Here is a 16381-nt window from a genome sequence, read left to right as displayed (position 1 = left end):
TTTTATTTAAAATTCTTTGTTTTGGCTGCACTGGGCCTTTGTTGCAGCACACAGGCTTCCTCTAGTTGTGGCATGTGGGATCTTAGTTCCCCGAGCAGGTATCAACCCTGTTCCCTTGCATTAGAAGCCAGATTCTTTTTATTTGTTTATGGCTGAGCTGGGTCTTCGTTGCTGTGTGCTGGCTTTCTCTAGTTGTTGTGAGCATGGGACCACCCCTCTCTACTTGCAGTACGCGGTCTCCCTACTGCAGTGGCTTCTCTTGTTGCAGAGCACAGGCTCTAGGCTGCTTGGGCTTCAGTCGCTGTGGCGTGTGGGCTCAGTAGTTGTGGCTCTCAGGCTTACTTGCCTTGCAGCATGTGGAATCATCCCAGACCAGGGATGGAACTCATATCCCCTGCACTGGCGGATTCTTAGTCACTGGACTTCCAAGGAAATCCCACAGTGAATGGTTTTAATCAAGAAGTACTCCAAATAATTAAAAAAAAAAAAAAGATCCTATGATTATAAAGAAGTTGACTTATCATAAGGCTTGTCAAAAATACATTTTTACTTCATATGCCTTTTTAGGTGGTCAATGTATTTAATGATTAAAACTAAAGTATTATAAAATTCTGATTACTTGATAATAACTAGCAAATATCTATTGGTGAAATGCAGTAGCGTATAAAATACAAGTAGCCCCAAACTTCCCTGTTTTCTCTTCTCTAATGGACTAAAGAAGAAAAACAGAGATTTAGACTCTGATAACAGCTCCTTCAGTTGCTAACCTTTCTTTTGATTTTGGCCAGCTCTCATGTTCTCATCTTTGATCAGTCACTAATCTTGGGACTGGTTTGGGGTCATCACTGGGGAAGATTGTGTGTAACCTGAGCGTTTGTTCGGCATGCCCCAGATTACTTCGGCATGCGCTTCCTGTCTCTGACACTCTTTTTTTTTTCCAGGTCCTCCTATCCACTTTTCCTTTCCAATCATATCAATTATTTACATATTAGCAAAACTTTAACTGGGGCTTGCCAGGTGGTGCTAGTGGTAAAGAATCCACCTGCCAGTGCAGGAGACCAAAAGACACAGGTTTGATCCCTGGGTCGGGAAGATCCCTTGGAATAGGAAATGGCCCCTCATCCCAGTATTCTTGCCTGGAAAATTCCATGGACAGAGGAGACTAGCGGGCTCAGCAAAGAGTCAGACAAGAGTGAGTGACTGAGAACACACACAGAGGACTTTAACCCTCTATATTCCCCCTTCTCAGAGATATTTCCTTGTATTGCTTTATCTCTAATTGTGAACGCAAAGGTTTGTTTCTGGTCCTGGAGTCTTAATCACTAATGAGCTGCTGCAGAAACTGTGGGGGAGGCTGACTGCCCAGGTGTCTTCCCTTAAGTTTGTTTGGGCAGTCCGTGGCTTAAGATGCTTTGGCTTAGCAACTTTTTGGCTTTATAGTGATGCAAAAGTAATAGATGTTCAGTGGAAACCATACTTTAAATTTTGTATCTGGATTTTTTGGGAGGGGTGGCTAGCCATGTGCAGTAGGATACTCATTTTTAGTGCTGGGCAGCCAGTGAGCCACAGCTCCCAGTTAGCCACTTGGTCACAAGAGTACAGGCCAAATACACTAAAACCATCAGTACCCAGACAGCCATTCTGGTTTTCAAGTTCAGTGTGCTTGTGCACGTGCTAAGTCGCGTCAGTTGTGTCCAACTCTGTGCAACCCCATGGGCTGTAGCCCACCAGGCTCCTCTGTCCATGGAACTCTCCAGGCAAGAATACTGGAGTGGGTTGCCATTCCCTTCTCCAGGTGTAGTAGTCAACACTTTATTATAAAATAGGCTTTGTGGTAGATGATTTTGCCCAACTGTAGGTTCATGTGAGGGCTTCCTGGTGGCTCAGTGATAAAGAATACCCCTGTCAATGCAGGAGACTCAGGTTTGATCCCTGGGTCAGGAGATCCCATGGAGGAGGGCACAGCAGCCCACTCCAGTATTTTTGCCTGGAGAATCCCATGGACACGGGAGCCTGGAAAGCAACAGTCGTGTCCGACTCTGTGAGACCCCATAGATGGCAGCCCACCAGGCTCCTCCGTCCCTGGGATTCTCCAGGCAAGAACACTGGAGTGGGATGCCATTTCCTTTTCCAATGCATGAAAGTGAGAAGTGAAAGTGAAGTCTCTTAGTCATGTCTGACTCTCAGCCACCCCATGGACTGCAGCCTATCAGGCACCTCCGTCCATGGGATTTTCCAGGCAACAGTACTGGAGTGGGGTGCCATCACATTCTCCGACAAACTATGAGCACAATTGGACATTTCTCTGGCTTAAAAAGCAAAACAAAAATCAAAGGCTAAACAGAAACCCTCCCTCTGGGTTTTTGACATTGACCATCTGTCACCCTCTAGCAGGACTTGCATAAGTTAAAATAGTCATAAATTAAAGACTTCAAAAGTTGTGCTCATTCAAGCTGAAAGGAAAAGCAGGGCAAAGGAAACAAGGATGGAACACCATTAAGCTATGAGTAGGTGAAGTGTGCGATTATATGGATCTACTTGTGTTTGTTATTTGCTCAGTCATGTCTGACTCTTTGCGACCCTGTGGACTGTAGCCTGCCGGGCTTCTCTGTCCATGGAATTCTCCAGGCAAGAACACTGGAGTGGGTTGCCATTTACTTCTCCAGGGGATCTTCCAACCCAGGTATCAAACCTGGGTCTCCTGCATTGCAGGTAGGTTCTTTACCATCTGAGCCACCAGGGAAGCATACTGGTGTGGTTTCTGCAAATGTGCTAATTAGAATCACTATTTCTGCTTAATTATGATAACGAGCATTAAGGCATAATTAAACCCTCCACAAGTGAGCTGGGATGTGCTCAGTCTTGTCTGACTCTTTGCAACCCCATGGACTGTAGCCTGCCAGGCTCCTCCTTTCCATGCAGTTTTCCAGACAAGAATACTGCAGTGGGCCATTTCCTACTCCAGGAGATCTGTCAGACCCAGGGATCCAACCCAAGTCTCCTGCGTCTTCTGTATTGGCAGGCAGCGTCTGTGCCACTGCGCCACTGGGGAGCCTTGTGGCTGTTTGGGCTGCAGGCTGCAGGTGGCGAAGGCACCCTCCCTCACTGCACCAGTGTGTCCCACCGCCCACCACCCTCCCTAAGAGGAGAGGAGCAGCCTCCTACGTGAGGCAAGCTGACTGTGAAAATGGAACACTAGCTATGGGGCCTGAGATGAGAGGAACTGGGTTTTGAGGAAACTCATTTAGGGGACATAAGGAAAGTAAGGAGTAAATAAAACCTGACAATAAAATGGATAATAAAGGACCTCCTGTACAGCACAGGGAACTCTGCTTAATGTTATGTGGCAGCCTGGATGGGAGAGGGGTTTGGGGGAGAATGGGTACATGTGTACATATGTCTGAGTCCCTTTGCTGCCCACCTGAAGTCATCACAATGTTGCTAATCGGCTGTACTCCAGTGTAAAATAAAAAGCTGAAAACGAAACAGAAACGACAAGTGCAGCTGTGGAGAGAGTGTGGCAGACACAACCCAGGTGTGATTAAACTGGAGAAAGTAACATATTCATTAGATAGTTCTTGCATCATTTAGGCAGGTTTGTCTAGGAAGATTCAAGAGGAACTAGAAAAACAGTGTAGCAGGAAAACCTTAGGGGAACACCTCACACAGCCAGGATGAGAAGGACAGACCAGCAGCGCCCAGGGGGGCCCTGAGGCCTGAGCACTGGCGGGCACCCTGCCCCTCACAGGAAGGGACGTGTGACACTCCGAACAGGTAAAGCTTTGTGGGATGGGGTGGTTAGAAGAAAAACAGCGCAGGTGTGAAAGACAAAGAATATTCCTTTGAATATCCCCAAACTTTTTGGCACCAGGGACCAGTTTCATGGAAGAGAATTTTTTCCATGAATTGGAGAAGGGGGGGTGGTTTCAGGATGATTCAAGTGCATTACATTTATTGTGCACTTAATTCCTATTATTATTACATCAGCTCCACCTCAGATCATCAGGTATGAGATCCTGGAGGTTGGGGACCCCTCTCTCGGCTATCTCTCCAGGGCATGGCTATCAGGTCACTGAGGCATCATCACTGTTAGCCTGTCATTACTTAGAGTCTTCAAATAATAGAATTATCCCCCCAAACAGAAACGTTCTCAAGGAAACAGTTTCAGATCTGTGTATACTGCTGTGAGTGGGTGATGTTTTCTACTATTATTAGGTTTGAGTTTCAAGGGTACCTGATTCCCCTTTTAATTCTAGCACTGCCTCATCATCGCTGCTTCATTGAACCACCTTTTGGTGTGAATCATTGATAGAAGCTAGCCTTCCCATGTGGCTCAGTGGTAAAGAATCCACCTGCCAATACCGGAGACACGGGTTTGATCCCTGGGTTGGGAAGATTCCCCTGGGAGAGGAAATGACAACCCACTCCAATATTCTTGCCTGGGAAAATCCTATGGACAGAGGAGCCTCGCGTGCTACAGTCTGTGGGGTCCCAAAGAGTTGGACACGACTGAGTGAACTCTATTTGATTACTAATGCTTTATCATTTTGAAGGTGATTTATTAAAATTATATAAACATCAAGGTATGTTCATTCCCATTAGTTTTTTGTTGTGGTGATTGTTTTGCTTTTTGGCCACATCATGTGGCATATGGAATCTTAATTCCCTGACCAGGGATTGAACCTGTGAACCCGTGCATTGGAAGCTCAGAATCTTAACCACTAGACCATTAAGGAAGTCCCATCAGTAGTTATTATAATAAAATTCCAGACAGAACAAAGCCTTGAAAAAATATAAACACCACAGGACAGCCAGGTGCCACCTTAAACTTCAGAGATTTTTCCCATCTTGAGTAAAGACATGAAAAAAATATTTTTAAAAAATCTTAACAGTTGGCCCCACAATTCCTTTTTGGGAAGAAGAAGGAGTGAGCTGTCTCCTTGGGGGAAAGCCACTAAGGAGCAAATGCTACAGGCACCTGGACTCCAGGGGAGGGAAAACCTGCCAGGCTGGAGATTAGAGGAAGAGCTTCTTGTTTCTGCTCCTGCAAGGCGAGGGGAGGGGGGCAGAGGGTGGAAAGGAAAGAAATAAGCCCAGGAAAGAAAAGCCAGCTGGATGGAGGGAAGCCGAGCCCAGGCAGGGGAAAATGACATGTCAGTGTTAGATGGTAAACCAACCATTCCCAGTCAAATTTGTTCCCTATTCAGTTCAGTTCAGTCGCTCAGTAGTGTTCAACTCTTTGTGACCCCATGAATCACATACTGGGATATAAAGCCTGCCTTCCATCTCTTTAGGAAATTGTACTCAATTTACACATGGAAGCAAGATCTCAGTAGTCTAGAAACCAAGAAAGTCCCATTGTAGGGGGCCTGGGTTTGATCCCTGCTCAGGGAACTAGATTCCACATGCCACAGTGAAGACCTGAAGCAGCCAAATAAATAAAATTTAGCAGTAAAACAACAATATATTTTTTTAAACAATGGAATATGGGCTTTGCAGTCTGAGAGACCTGGGTTTTTTTTGTTTTTTCATGGTAGTAAGCAAGCAGGATTTATTTCAGACAGAAAACAGACACTGAGAGGAGGTGCAGGGCCCCAGACCGGGACTCTTTCACTAAGCAGTGCGACTTTAGATAAGTTACTTAACCTCTCTGAGCCTCAATTTTTAAAAAATCGTCCCCGTTTTATTCATACTTTTTAATTTTTTAAAAATTTATTTATTTTAATTGGAGACTAATTACTTACATTATTGTATTGGTTGTGCCATACATTGACATGGATCTGCCCTGGGTGTACATGTGTTCCCCATCTTGAATCCCACTCCCACCTCCCTCCCCACCCCATCCCTCTGGTTCATCCCAGTGCACCGGCCCCGAGCATCCTGTATCATGCATCAAAAATCGCTTTACAATGTTGTGATGGTTTCTGCCATAAAAACATGAAATGCTTCCCCAGTTTGCATGTCATCCTTGAGCAGGGGCCATGCTAATCTTCTTTGTATCATTCCTGTTTAAGTGTATGTGCTGCCACAGTGAGCACCGAGCCTCAGTTTCTTCATCTATAAAATGGGAATAATGATACCTCCCTTGCGGGACTGTTGTGAGGATTACATGCCAGGTATATATTAAGGACTCAATACATGTTCACGTTCTCGTCCATTAAACACCATCTTATTTTTTACTTTGCTCACCAAGAGCACATGCTTGGGCCTGAAACAGCCTAGGTTCAATGCCTGATTCCACAACTTTAGCAACTCAGTGATTTGGGACAAGTTGTTAACAATCTCGGAAGCATTGTTTTCTCATCTGGAAAATAGAGCTAGCAACAACAGTGCCCAGCTCCAGGAAGCGTTCATGAACTAGTCACATCCATCAGAATCACATTAAATCACCATGGAGACAGCAGGGATGCTGAGAGAGTGCTGATGCTGAGTGGCTGCCGAGTTGCTGCCGAGGGGTCAGCCAGGTGGCCAGGAGGAGGCTCCAACCTTCTCTTTTTCAACTTTACCTTTCCTTTCCCCACTTTTCTTTTTAAATATTTTTAATGGATTATTTTTTGGCTGTGGTGGGTCCTGATTGCAGCGTGTGGGGTCTTTCACTGTAGGGCGCGGGCTTCTCTCTAGATGTGGCTCCCAGGCTCAGTAGTTGTAACTTGCAAACTTAATTGCCCTGTGGCTTGTGGGATCTTAGTTCCCCTACCAGGGATCAAACACTCGTCCCCTGCATTGGAAGGCAGACTCTTAACCACTGGACCACCAGGGAAAGCCCCTCCCCACTTTTCTTTGTCTTTCTCCTTTGTCTTTTCTCTCACAGATTCTGCTGTGTGAAAAATGGTTGCATCCAGAGCGGTATGACATGTAACCCATATATTTCCTTTCCCTGCATGGCCTCCATAAATCTTGTGTCTGTGCATGACCCCTTCTCAGTGCTGGGTTTCTGATTCCACGCTCCCAGGTAGGATGCTGTGTGTTGCACTCTGTGCCATGGATTTGGTGCTGTGCGCCCTCTCCTGCCCTGATACCTCCAAGATGTAAAGACCCAATTGCTAAGAATCCTGGGGGCAAAATTAATTCTCAGGAAGGACCACGACTTAGCATCTTTGCATTTCTCTTTGTGGCCTCTTGTTTGATCATGCTATGCGTAATAAATTAACGTGGCATTTCCAACCGGAGTAATTCTACTTGCTTCTTTCCCTGAATATTTAGACTGGGGCCAAATGGATTCCTGTTTTTGCTTAAGAGTTAAACAAAAGGGACTTCCCTGGTGGTGCCATGGTTAAGACTGGGCCTTCCAATGCAGGGGCTGCAGGTTCAATCCCTGATGGGGGATCAAGATCCCACATTCCTCACTGCTCAAAAACCAAAACAAAAAACAGAAGCAATATTGTAACAAATTCAATAAACAACTTTAAAAATGGTCCACATCAAAAATATCTTTTAAAAATATATATGTGTGCATATGTAGTCTATACGTATGTGCACGTGTGTAAACCTTTGTATTAAATAGTTTGCCTTTTTACAACAAACTGCATCAGAAGCCAATTTTTTTCAGACATGGATTCTTTGAAATATAATTCATAGTCCCTACTAAGAAACAACCATAGGAATTCTATGTCTGTGCACATTTGGCTGCACATCCCGACTTTATGTCACCTACTTGGGAGGCTGACTGGTGCCATCATATAATCTTGGACTTAAATTTCAAAACCCTGGCTAGAATTTTCTTTTTAGCCTTTCCCCCACAACTGACAGTTTTACCCCAGAGCTAAAGACAAACGAAGAACAAAAACAGGCCTGTTGTTGTGTTGATTATTTCTTGCTCACCTCTATCTATTTAAAAAAATTTTTAAGGTATATATTTTTTAATGTGGATTAATTTTTTTTTTTAATGGCCACATCATACAGCATGCAGGATCTTTAGTTGGGGCATGCAAACTCTTAGTTGGGGCATGTGGGATCTAGTTCCCTGACCAGGGATGGAACCCCAGCCCCTTTAGGGTATTGGTAGCTCGAGTCTTAGCCACTGGACCACCAGTGGAGTCCTAGACCCATTGTTTCTTGACTGCTTTCCCTTTGTTCCTGCAGTCCTTTCTTCCCTTAAGATCATTAATTACTGAGACCTGTTTAAGGGCAAGCATTGTAGCCAGGCTTAGATCACAGAATGTCTTGGACCAAAATGGGTTCTCTTATGTCAAAGAGGTCATGCCTGATTCTTTTTCTCCAGGGACCCACTGCCCTATCTGCTTACAACACCCAATGTTGACATAAAAGAAATTTCTAGTTATCTCAACCAGATCATCAGATGCTCTGGACCAAACTCAAGACTGTCAGATTTGTACCCTTTGTATATTTCCTCAGGCTTCCCAGGTGGCTCAAGTGGTAAAAAAAACAAAAACAAAAAACCACCTACCAATGCAGGAGATGCAGGCAGTAGATACAGGTTTGATCCCTGGGTCGGGAAGCTCCCCTGGAGGAGAAAATGACAACCCACTCCAGTATTCTTGTCTGGAAAGTTCCATGGACAGAGGCGCCTGGCGGGCTACAATCCACAGGGTTGCAAAGAGTCAGACACAACTTAGCCACTGGAAACACACACACACATGTAATTCCCCATATTTTGTCTTTCCTCTTATCATGATGGGCATTAAAGTCTTAAAATGAAGAGGGTCTATAAGCTTTTTTTCAGGGACAACCAGGAAGGGTGGTGGCTGACCAGCCCACTCAAGATGGCTGTTCTCTTGCTCTCTGTCTATCCCCTGCCTGACCAGTGCCTGCTTCACTTACACTGACTCTGGCCTTCCTACATACTTGCTTTGGGCCTTGGCCAGTGATTGTTCTTATCAAAGGGGCAGTGAAGGGTGTGCCCTTCTGTTGGTTTCCCTGGTAATCGATAAGCCCATATGACATCAATTCCCCTGTAACTGGCAATCTCCCCCTCCACCAGGAGCAAAGACTGCTGCCACGTCCTGAAGGTGTCTGCTGCACAAGGTGGGGGTGCTTCAGATACGTAAGCTCCCCGTCTGTCAAACTACTGATGTCTCTGTTGCTTGATGCATGTGTACATGCTAAGTCACTTCGGTCATGTCTGACTCTTTGCAACCTTATGGGCTGTAGTCTGGCAGGCTCCTCTGTTCATGGGATTCTCTGGTCAAGAACACTGGAGTGGGTTTGCCATTCCCTTCTCCAGGGGATCTTCCTGGCCCAGGGATCAAACCCCCATCTCCTGTGTCTCATGCATTGCTAGTGGATTCTTTACCGCTGAACCGCTGGGGAATCCCTCTCTTGCCCAATGCAGGCTTTCTTCAGTCTTGAAGCTGGGCAAATTCAAGCTTTGTAGGCCTGTGAGGTGCAGTCCCACAGGTGGGCATAAAAAGACCAGCTTCCAGAGCCCCTCAGGAAGGGGTGGGAAACTTGACAGTTTGGGTAGGTAGTGAAAATTACCAAGAAGAGAGGTGGCGGGGCGGGGGAGCCCCGGGACCTGCCAGGGTGGAATGGAGAGCTTGAGAGGAGCCTGCCTGGGGCTGTGGCTCTCCCCTGGGGGGACTTAGGAGAAAGGGTTCCTCAACACAGTGATAAATATACTTTGCACTGTAATATGATTCCATTTGAAACTGTTACAGCCGAGGTGTTACGAGCCCATTCTTGTGTCACAGCAAGCTAGGCTGTTCCTGCATTTGGAGGGTATTAATTTATTTTCCGTGTTCCTAAAATAGCACAGAGGAAGGCTTCTGTTGTTCTCTTACCTTGTGCTAATCTTAGAGCAACATGAAAATGCTGACTGTACGCGGATCTTGAAACACCACCGAAAACTTCCAACACGGGAAGACAATTAATTCCCACTCCTTCCCCCTTTCCTCTTGGATTCCAACGACTGGCTGTGTTTAACCCTAGTTTTGCCTACTCTTTCCCAGAAAAGTCACAGCTAACATGCATGGATCTACCGCAGGAGCATAGATGCAAGAGGGTGGATTCCAGCTTGATTCTCCAGGGGCTGATGTCTCATCAGAGAACTAGTACTGAAGAGCATGTGTTCAGTGCTAAATTTGGGGTCTGGATGATAATGGCTTCAGGAATGCAGCTGAGACAAGAATCCCTCAGGGCTGAAACACTCAAGCTTCTTAGAGAAGGTGAGCCTCCACGGATAGAGGAAGAAGTAAAGAGACCAGGTGAGTATGTCAGAAAGAGAAAAAGAAATATTGTGTATTAATGCATGTATGATATGCATTATGGCAGGCTACAGTCTGTGGGGTCTGTATGACCACAGTCACGACCAAAGTGACTTAGCATGCACACACCTCACATATATACAGAATCTAGGGAAACAGTACTGATGAACCTATTTACAGAGAAGAAATGGAGATGCAGATGTAGGGGATGGACTTGTGCACATGGCGGGGGAACGAGAGGCTGGGACACACTGAGAAAGCAGCATTGATGTATACACACTCACTCCCTCTCAGTCACTCACATGTGTCTGACTCTTTGAGACCCCATGGACTGCAGCCTGCCAGGCTCCTCTGTCCATGGGATTTCTCAGGCAAAAATACTGGAGTGGGTTGCCATTCCCTTCTCCAGGAGATCTTCCCAATCCAGGGATCAAACCTGAGTCTCCTGCATTGCAGGCAGATGCTTTACCATTTGAACCACCAAAGAAGCCCCATGTATGCTCATAACTTGTGGGAGGCGGCTATATATCACAGGGAGCCCAACCTGGAGCTCTGTGATGACCTGGAGGGATGGGATGCAGGGGAGGGAGGCTCCAGAGGGAAGGGAGATATATATATAGATACATATGCATCATTATGACTGATTAACACTGATGTATGGCAGAGAGCACCACAACACTGTAAGGCAATTATCCTCCAATTTAAACAAGAGAGAGACAGGCGGGTGGAGGGAGCAGGCGAGACCAGCCTGTGTGGGGCATCTCTGTGGAGAAAGAGGGACCCAGTTCACTGGAGACAGCAGTCATGGCTGAAGCAATTTCTGATTCAGTGAAAGCCTAAAGTAGGATCTTCCCCAGATTAATGGAAACCCTGTGTGTTGCAAACGTATTCATCAGAGTATTAGAGGGAGGTAACGGGTGACCTGACTCCTGGGACCTGCCAGCTGAATATGGAGTCGGGAGGGGGACCGTGATCGGAGAGGCTCAGCCTCTGTACCTCTGCTTGCTCTGTGTTGCTCTGCCCAGTTGGGGCCGAGATAAGGGTGCATGTGCCCACTCCGGTTCCCTGTAAACTCAGCTCATGTTATGTCTCTCTCACTCTCTCCCTTTCTCTGCCTTTTCTGCTCACAGACAGATGCTGAGAAGCCCTTCCTCGCTGTGAGTTTGGGTGGAATGTCCACCTGTGACGTCAGTCTTTTGTGTGCATGCCCGGATGAGCAGGGATGGTAAGCGATGGGAACTCTATCAATACCCACCTGGTCTCAGGAGCACGAGCCTCCAGGCCCAGCTCTAAAACCTTTTAGCTCCTTGAAACCTGGCATTTCAACTACCTGCCCTTCAGTTTCATTGATTTGTGAAATGAAGACGTTAATGCTCCTCCTATCTACCTCACAGGATTTCCTTGAGGCTCAAATGCAATATGGTTGTGAAAGTGCTTTGGAGACAAAGAAATGTATTTATTAGGAGTAACTCAATACTTGAGGGATTGTGTGAGGGGGAAGGTGGTAAAACTGGGATGTCTCAATAAATCCCATCCAGCCCTATGATTTTATAAAATTGCTTTATACTACTTTGTTGTTGTTTAGTAACTAGTTTGTGTCCGACTCTTTTGCAACCCTGTGGACTGTAGCCCACCAGGCTCCTCTGTCCATGGAATTCTCCAGGCAACAATACTGGAGTGGGTTGCCATTCCTTTCTCCCAGGATCTTCCCAACCCAAGAATTAAACCCACATCTCCTGCTTGGCAGGTGGATCCTTTACCACTGAGCCACTAGGGAAGCCCTTTATATTCCTTAAATAAGTTGAATTAGATAGCTTTTTCTGCGGTTCTAACCACTCTCACTCCAGTGGTATCTTTTCACCTCCCTGCTGCTGCTGCTAAGTCGCTTCAGTCGTGTCTGACTCTGTGCGACCCCATAGAGGGCAGCCCACCAGGCTCCGCCGTCCCTGGGATTCTCCAGGCAAGAACACGAGTGGGTTGCCATTTCCTTCTCCAATGCATGAAAGTGAAAAGTGAAAGTGAAGTCACTCAGTCGTGTTGGACTCTTTGCGATCCCATGGACTGTAACCTACCAGGCTCCTCTGTCCATGGGATTTTCCGGGCAACAGTACTGAAGTGGGTTGCCATTGCTTTCACCTCCCTAGATCTCCTTAAATGCAGAACCCAGGCACTCCCTACACGTTCCAGCTCACCTTGCTTGGCTTCCTTACCAGCCACTGGGCCCCCCAGCCACTGAATCAGCAAGAAAAACTCTCACACAGCATCTCCAGATGCTCTGGACTTCAGTCATCACCCCAGGCCTTCCAGCAGCAGTTGATGTTAAAAATGTGAAAAGATTTTTCCAAAAATGACAAGATGCTCTACACAGAGACTTGGATGTCACTTGGCTCCTTGCTTAGAAACGGCTTAGGAACCTTATTGTGAAAGCAAGTCCTGTAGTATTTCAGGAACAGGTATTCACAGCACAAACGTTGGCACATTTAGAAACTTAGGAACGTGATGATAGATACCGTGGAGTGGATAAAGGGACATATGATAGTGTCCTTGGTGAGGTTGGCTGTGTGAGACCAGGTCCGAGAAGGATATAACCAGCACATTCCCAAGGCTCCACAAGTGGTTTAGTGATGGGATGATGGACCGTGGTGTCATAGTTTGCTGGGGTTGCTGTAACAAAGTCTTAGTCCGTTTAGGCTGCTGTAACAAAAGTACCATTGATAAGTGGGCTTCCCTGACGTCTCAGAGGTAAAGAAACAGCATGCAATGCAGGAGACTTGGGTTTGATCCCTGGGTTGGGAAGATGCCCTGGAGAAGGAAATGGCAACCCACTCCAGTATTCTTGCCTGGGAAATCACACGGACAGAGGAGCCTGGTGGGCTACAGCCCACAGGGTCACAAAGAGTTGGACACGACTGAGTGACTAAACCACCACCACCATTGATGAGTGGCTTAAAAACAACAGACATTTATTTTCTCGAGGCTGGGAAGTCCGAGATTAAGATGTGGGCAGGGTTGGTTTCTTCTGAGGCCTCTCTCCTTGGTTGCAGATGGCTGCCTTCCCCACAGACTGTCTTCCTTCTCTGCATGTCGATGTCCTAATCTTCCCTTACTGTGCATATGCTAAGTTGCTCAGTCGTGTCCGACTCTTTGCCACCCCATGGACTGTAGCCTGCAAGACTCCTCTGTCCACGGGATTCTCCAGGCAAGAATACTGGAGTGGGTTGCCATGCCCTCCTCCAAGGTGATCTTCCAGACCCAGGGATCGAACCCACCTCTCTTATGTCTCCTGCATTGACAGGCGGGTTCTTTACCACTAGTGCCACCTGGGGCTCTTATTATACGGACATAAGTCAGATTGGATTAGGGTCCACCTGTATGACTTTGTTTAACTTTAATTACCTTTTTGAAGACACTATCCTAAGACAGTCACACTCTGAGGTCTTGGGAGTTAGAACTTCAACATAGGAATGGGGGGCAGGGGTTACAACTCAACCCTTAACTCACACTGTGGGCAAGGTAAAGAGAATCAAGACGAGATGGAGAAGACACTGGGAACTATTAGCAGCAGAAGCCTCTGTCATCCTTGGGCCTGGAGAAACAAAAGAGAAAGGGTGTGCTATTCCTCGAAGCCATCCAGAGCTGTGGTCACAGGAGAGGGACCGCCCAGCGTGGGTGCTGTATGACAGAGGAAGGCACCCATGGTGGAGACCAGGCTGTGGCAGAGAGGGAGGGAGAAGGCCCACCCCCCTCTCTCCCTGCCCTTCGCACTCCTTCCTTCACACTCTGATAGTGCTTCCCTTTGGCCAAGAGCCAAGAAAGAGGAGCTGAGAACAGCGAGGCCTGGGGGCTGCAGCTTGTAGAGTCAGGCTTTGAGGCAGGGAACGGGCTGACAAGTGTGGCCAGGGGTGGGAGGGGAGTGGTAGGATTTGAGTGGGACGATGAAGAATCACCAGCTCAGTGGAGAAAACAAAGGCATTTCCACAGGAGGAATTAATTATGCATTCTCAGGTGACATAAATGGGCTTTAAAGTGTCATTGGAAAACAGAAAATGCTACTTAGCTGCAAAAAATATTAGTCACACATTCGAAACTGAACCACATATTCATGTAACCATTCCCAGTCCCAGAAGTTACTATTCTAATATACTTCTCCGCAGAAGTAAAGCAGAATGATAGAAAAATAGGTTTGTCAATCTTGTCATGTTGAACACTTATGTTCTTAAAATGGGATGGGAAGTATTACTGGAACTGTTTTGGAATAGAAAGCAGCTCTCTGCCTCAGGAGGGTGCCTGTGTGACCACACCCATCACTGGTCACAGCCTGGTTTTATGAACTGGGTACGTCCCCTGTGTTATCGCGCTGGGGCTGCCGTAACAAACTACCGTGGGCTGGTGGCTTTGACAACAGGAATTTGTTTTCTCGCCACTCTGGAGACTAGAAGCTTGAGACTCAGTGTTGACAGGGTGGATGTCTGCTGAGAGCTCCCTTTGGGTTGCCTTTTCAGTGTGTGCTCATATGGTGTTTCCTGGGCAACTTTGCAGGGGAAAAAAGCGAGGGGGATGGAGGGAGGGAGAGAAGAAGCGATCTCTTGGTGTCTCTTCTTTTTTTTCCTAAGTTCAAATCATCCTGATTTTATGATCACAGAAATAGTACAAATATCCACAGTTGGTGAGCTTCATTATAACAAATACAGATAGAAGAATGGAGAGAGAGCTACACAGAGTGACTGTAACAGGAATAGGCTCAATCTGCACATGCTGTTTGTAAATTATAGTGTTGAATTTAGTGTTATTTGAGTTTTAAAAAAAAATTTATTTGACCACACCAGGGCTTAGCTGTGGCATGTAGGATCTAGTTTGCTGACCAGGGATCAAACCCAGGCCCCCAGCACTGGGACACAGGCTTGATCCCTGAGTCAGGAAGATCTCCTGAAGGAGGAAATGGCAACCCACTCCAGTATTCTTGCCTGGAAAATCCGATGGACAGAGGAGCCTGGCAGGCTACAGTCCTTGGGGGTTGCAGAGAATTGGAGATGACTGAGCGACTTAGCACACACTCATGAATTTCCTTAAGGGCCCCATGTCCAAATACAGCCCCTCTGGGGGTTCAGACTTCAACATACGAGTTTTGGAGGGGACCCAAACATTCAGTCCATAACATCCCACGTAGTGATATGAAATAGATGGCACTTGATACGTTGATATGATAGTCATTAAATCAAGAAAACTTCATTGCATACCTACTGTGTGCCAGAATCTCTGCTAGGCTCTGAGATTATAGGTAAAAGGAAAAAAAAAAACTGCCTCGGTCTTTAATAAGTCTATAACTTGAAGAAAGACAGAGCAGCTGTTAGAACACAGTGGTCACTGCCAGGAGAGCTTGAGCATTTGTGCTCAGTCACTCGGTCATGTTTGGCTCTTTGAGACCCCATGGACTGTAGCCCGCCTGGCTCCTCTATCCATGGGATTCTGCAGGCAAGAATACTGGAGTGGGTTGCCATTTCCTTCTCCAGACCCAGGGATTATCTCTTGGATCTCCTGAATTGGCAGCGGGTTCTTTTCCACTAGCAGCCCTGGTGGCTCAGATGGTAAAGATTTCACCTGCAATGCAGGAGACCTGGGTTCTATCCCCAGGTCAGGAAGATCTCCTGGAGGAGGGCATGGGTACCAGTATTCTTGCCTGGGATTTCCATGGACAGAGGAGCTTGGCAGGCTACAGTCCATGGGGTCTCAAGAGAGTCAGGACACCACTGAGCCACTAACACTTTCACTTTCTGTTCAGTGCCTCCTGGGAAACCCCAGAGCACCTAGATAGGATGAATAAACCACTCCCTGGGGGCTGCAGAAGTGATGTACAAGCAGAAACGGAGGATGAGAAATATTGGATAGTAAACACGGGGTGGGACAGACAAGGCGGAGCATTCAGGATTGAGGAAGACGATACACAGAACTAGGGTGACCAGGATCCTGGTTTACTCGGGGCTGTCCTGGATTCAGTTCAGTTCAGTCGCTCAGTCGTGTCCGACTCTTTGCGACCCCATAAATCACAGCATGCCAGGCCTCCCTGTACATCACCAATTCCCGGAGTTCACTCAAACTCATGTCCATCAAGTTGGTGATGCCATCCAGCCATCTCATTCTCTGTCATCCCCTTCTCCTCCTTCCCCCAATCCTTCCCAGCATCAGAGTCTTTTCCAGCAAGTCAACTCATCGCATGAGGT

The 16381-nt window shown here is 46.8% G+C and overlaps 1 protein-coding gene and 1 non-coding gene across 10 annotated transcripts in view; one reads left to right on the top strand and one right to left on the bottom strand.

Moving 5' to 3' along the window:
* LOC129540269 (liprin-alpha-1-like) overlaps window positions 1-16381 on the top strand; it is a 149021-nt gene that overhangs the window by 79838 nt on the left and 52802 nt on the right. For 5 of the 9 annotated variants that reach the window (XM_088837803.1, XM_088837799.1, XM_088837795.1 and 2 more), the window contains 3 exons: window positions 8942-8985; window positions 9909-10163; window positions 11294-11388. In XM_088837803.1, the coding sequence (XP_088693929.1) occupies window positions 11386-11388 (3 nt within the window). In that variant the 5' untranslated portion in view covers window positions 8942-8985; window positions 9909-10163; window positions 11294-11385. The other 4 variants (XM_088837800.1, XM_088837796.1, XM_088837801.1 and 1 more) reach the window with 2 other exon arrangements.
* On the bottom strand, window positions 5932-6038 carry LOC148777218 (U6 spliceosomal RNA). The gene has a single exon (XR_016037946.1). It is a non-coding gene; the product is annotated as a U6 spliceosomal RNA (small nuclear RNA).

The sequence above is a fragment of the Moschus berezovskii genome, chromosome 7 (assembly GCF_049115385.1).
Source record: "Moschus berezovskii isolate FMDL1 chromosome 7, NW_MosBer_1.0, whole genome shotgun sequence".
NCBI lineage: Eukaryota > Metazoa > Chordata > Mammalia > Artiodactyla > Moschidae > Moschus > Moschus berezovskii.
The sequence above is the reverse complement of the archived record's forward strand: the minus strand, read 5'-3'. Positions and strand labels throughout refer to the sequence as shown.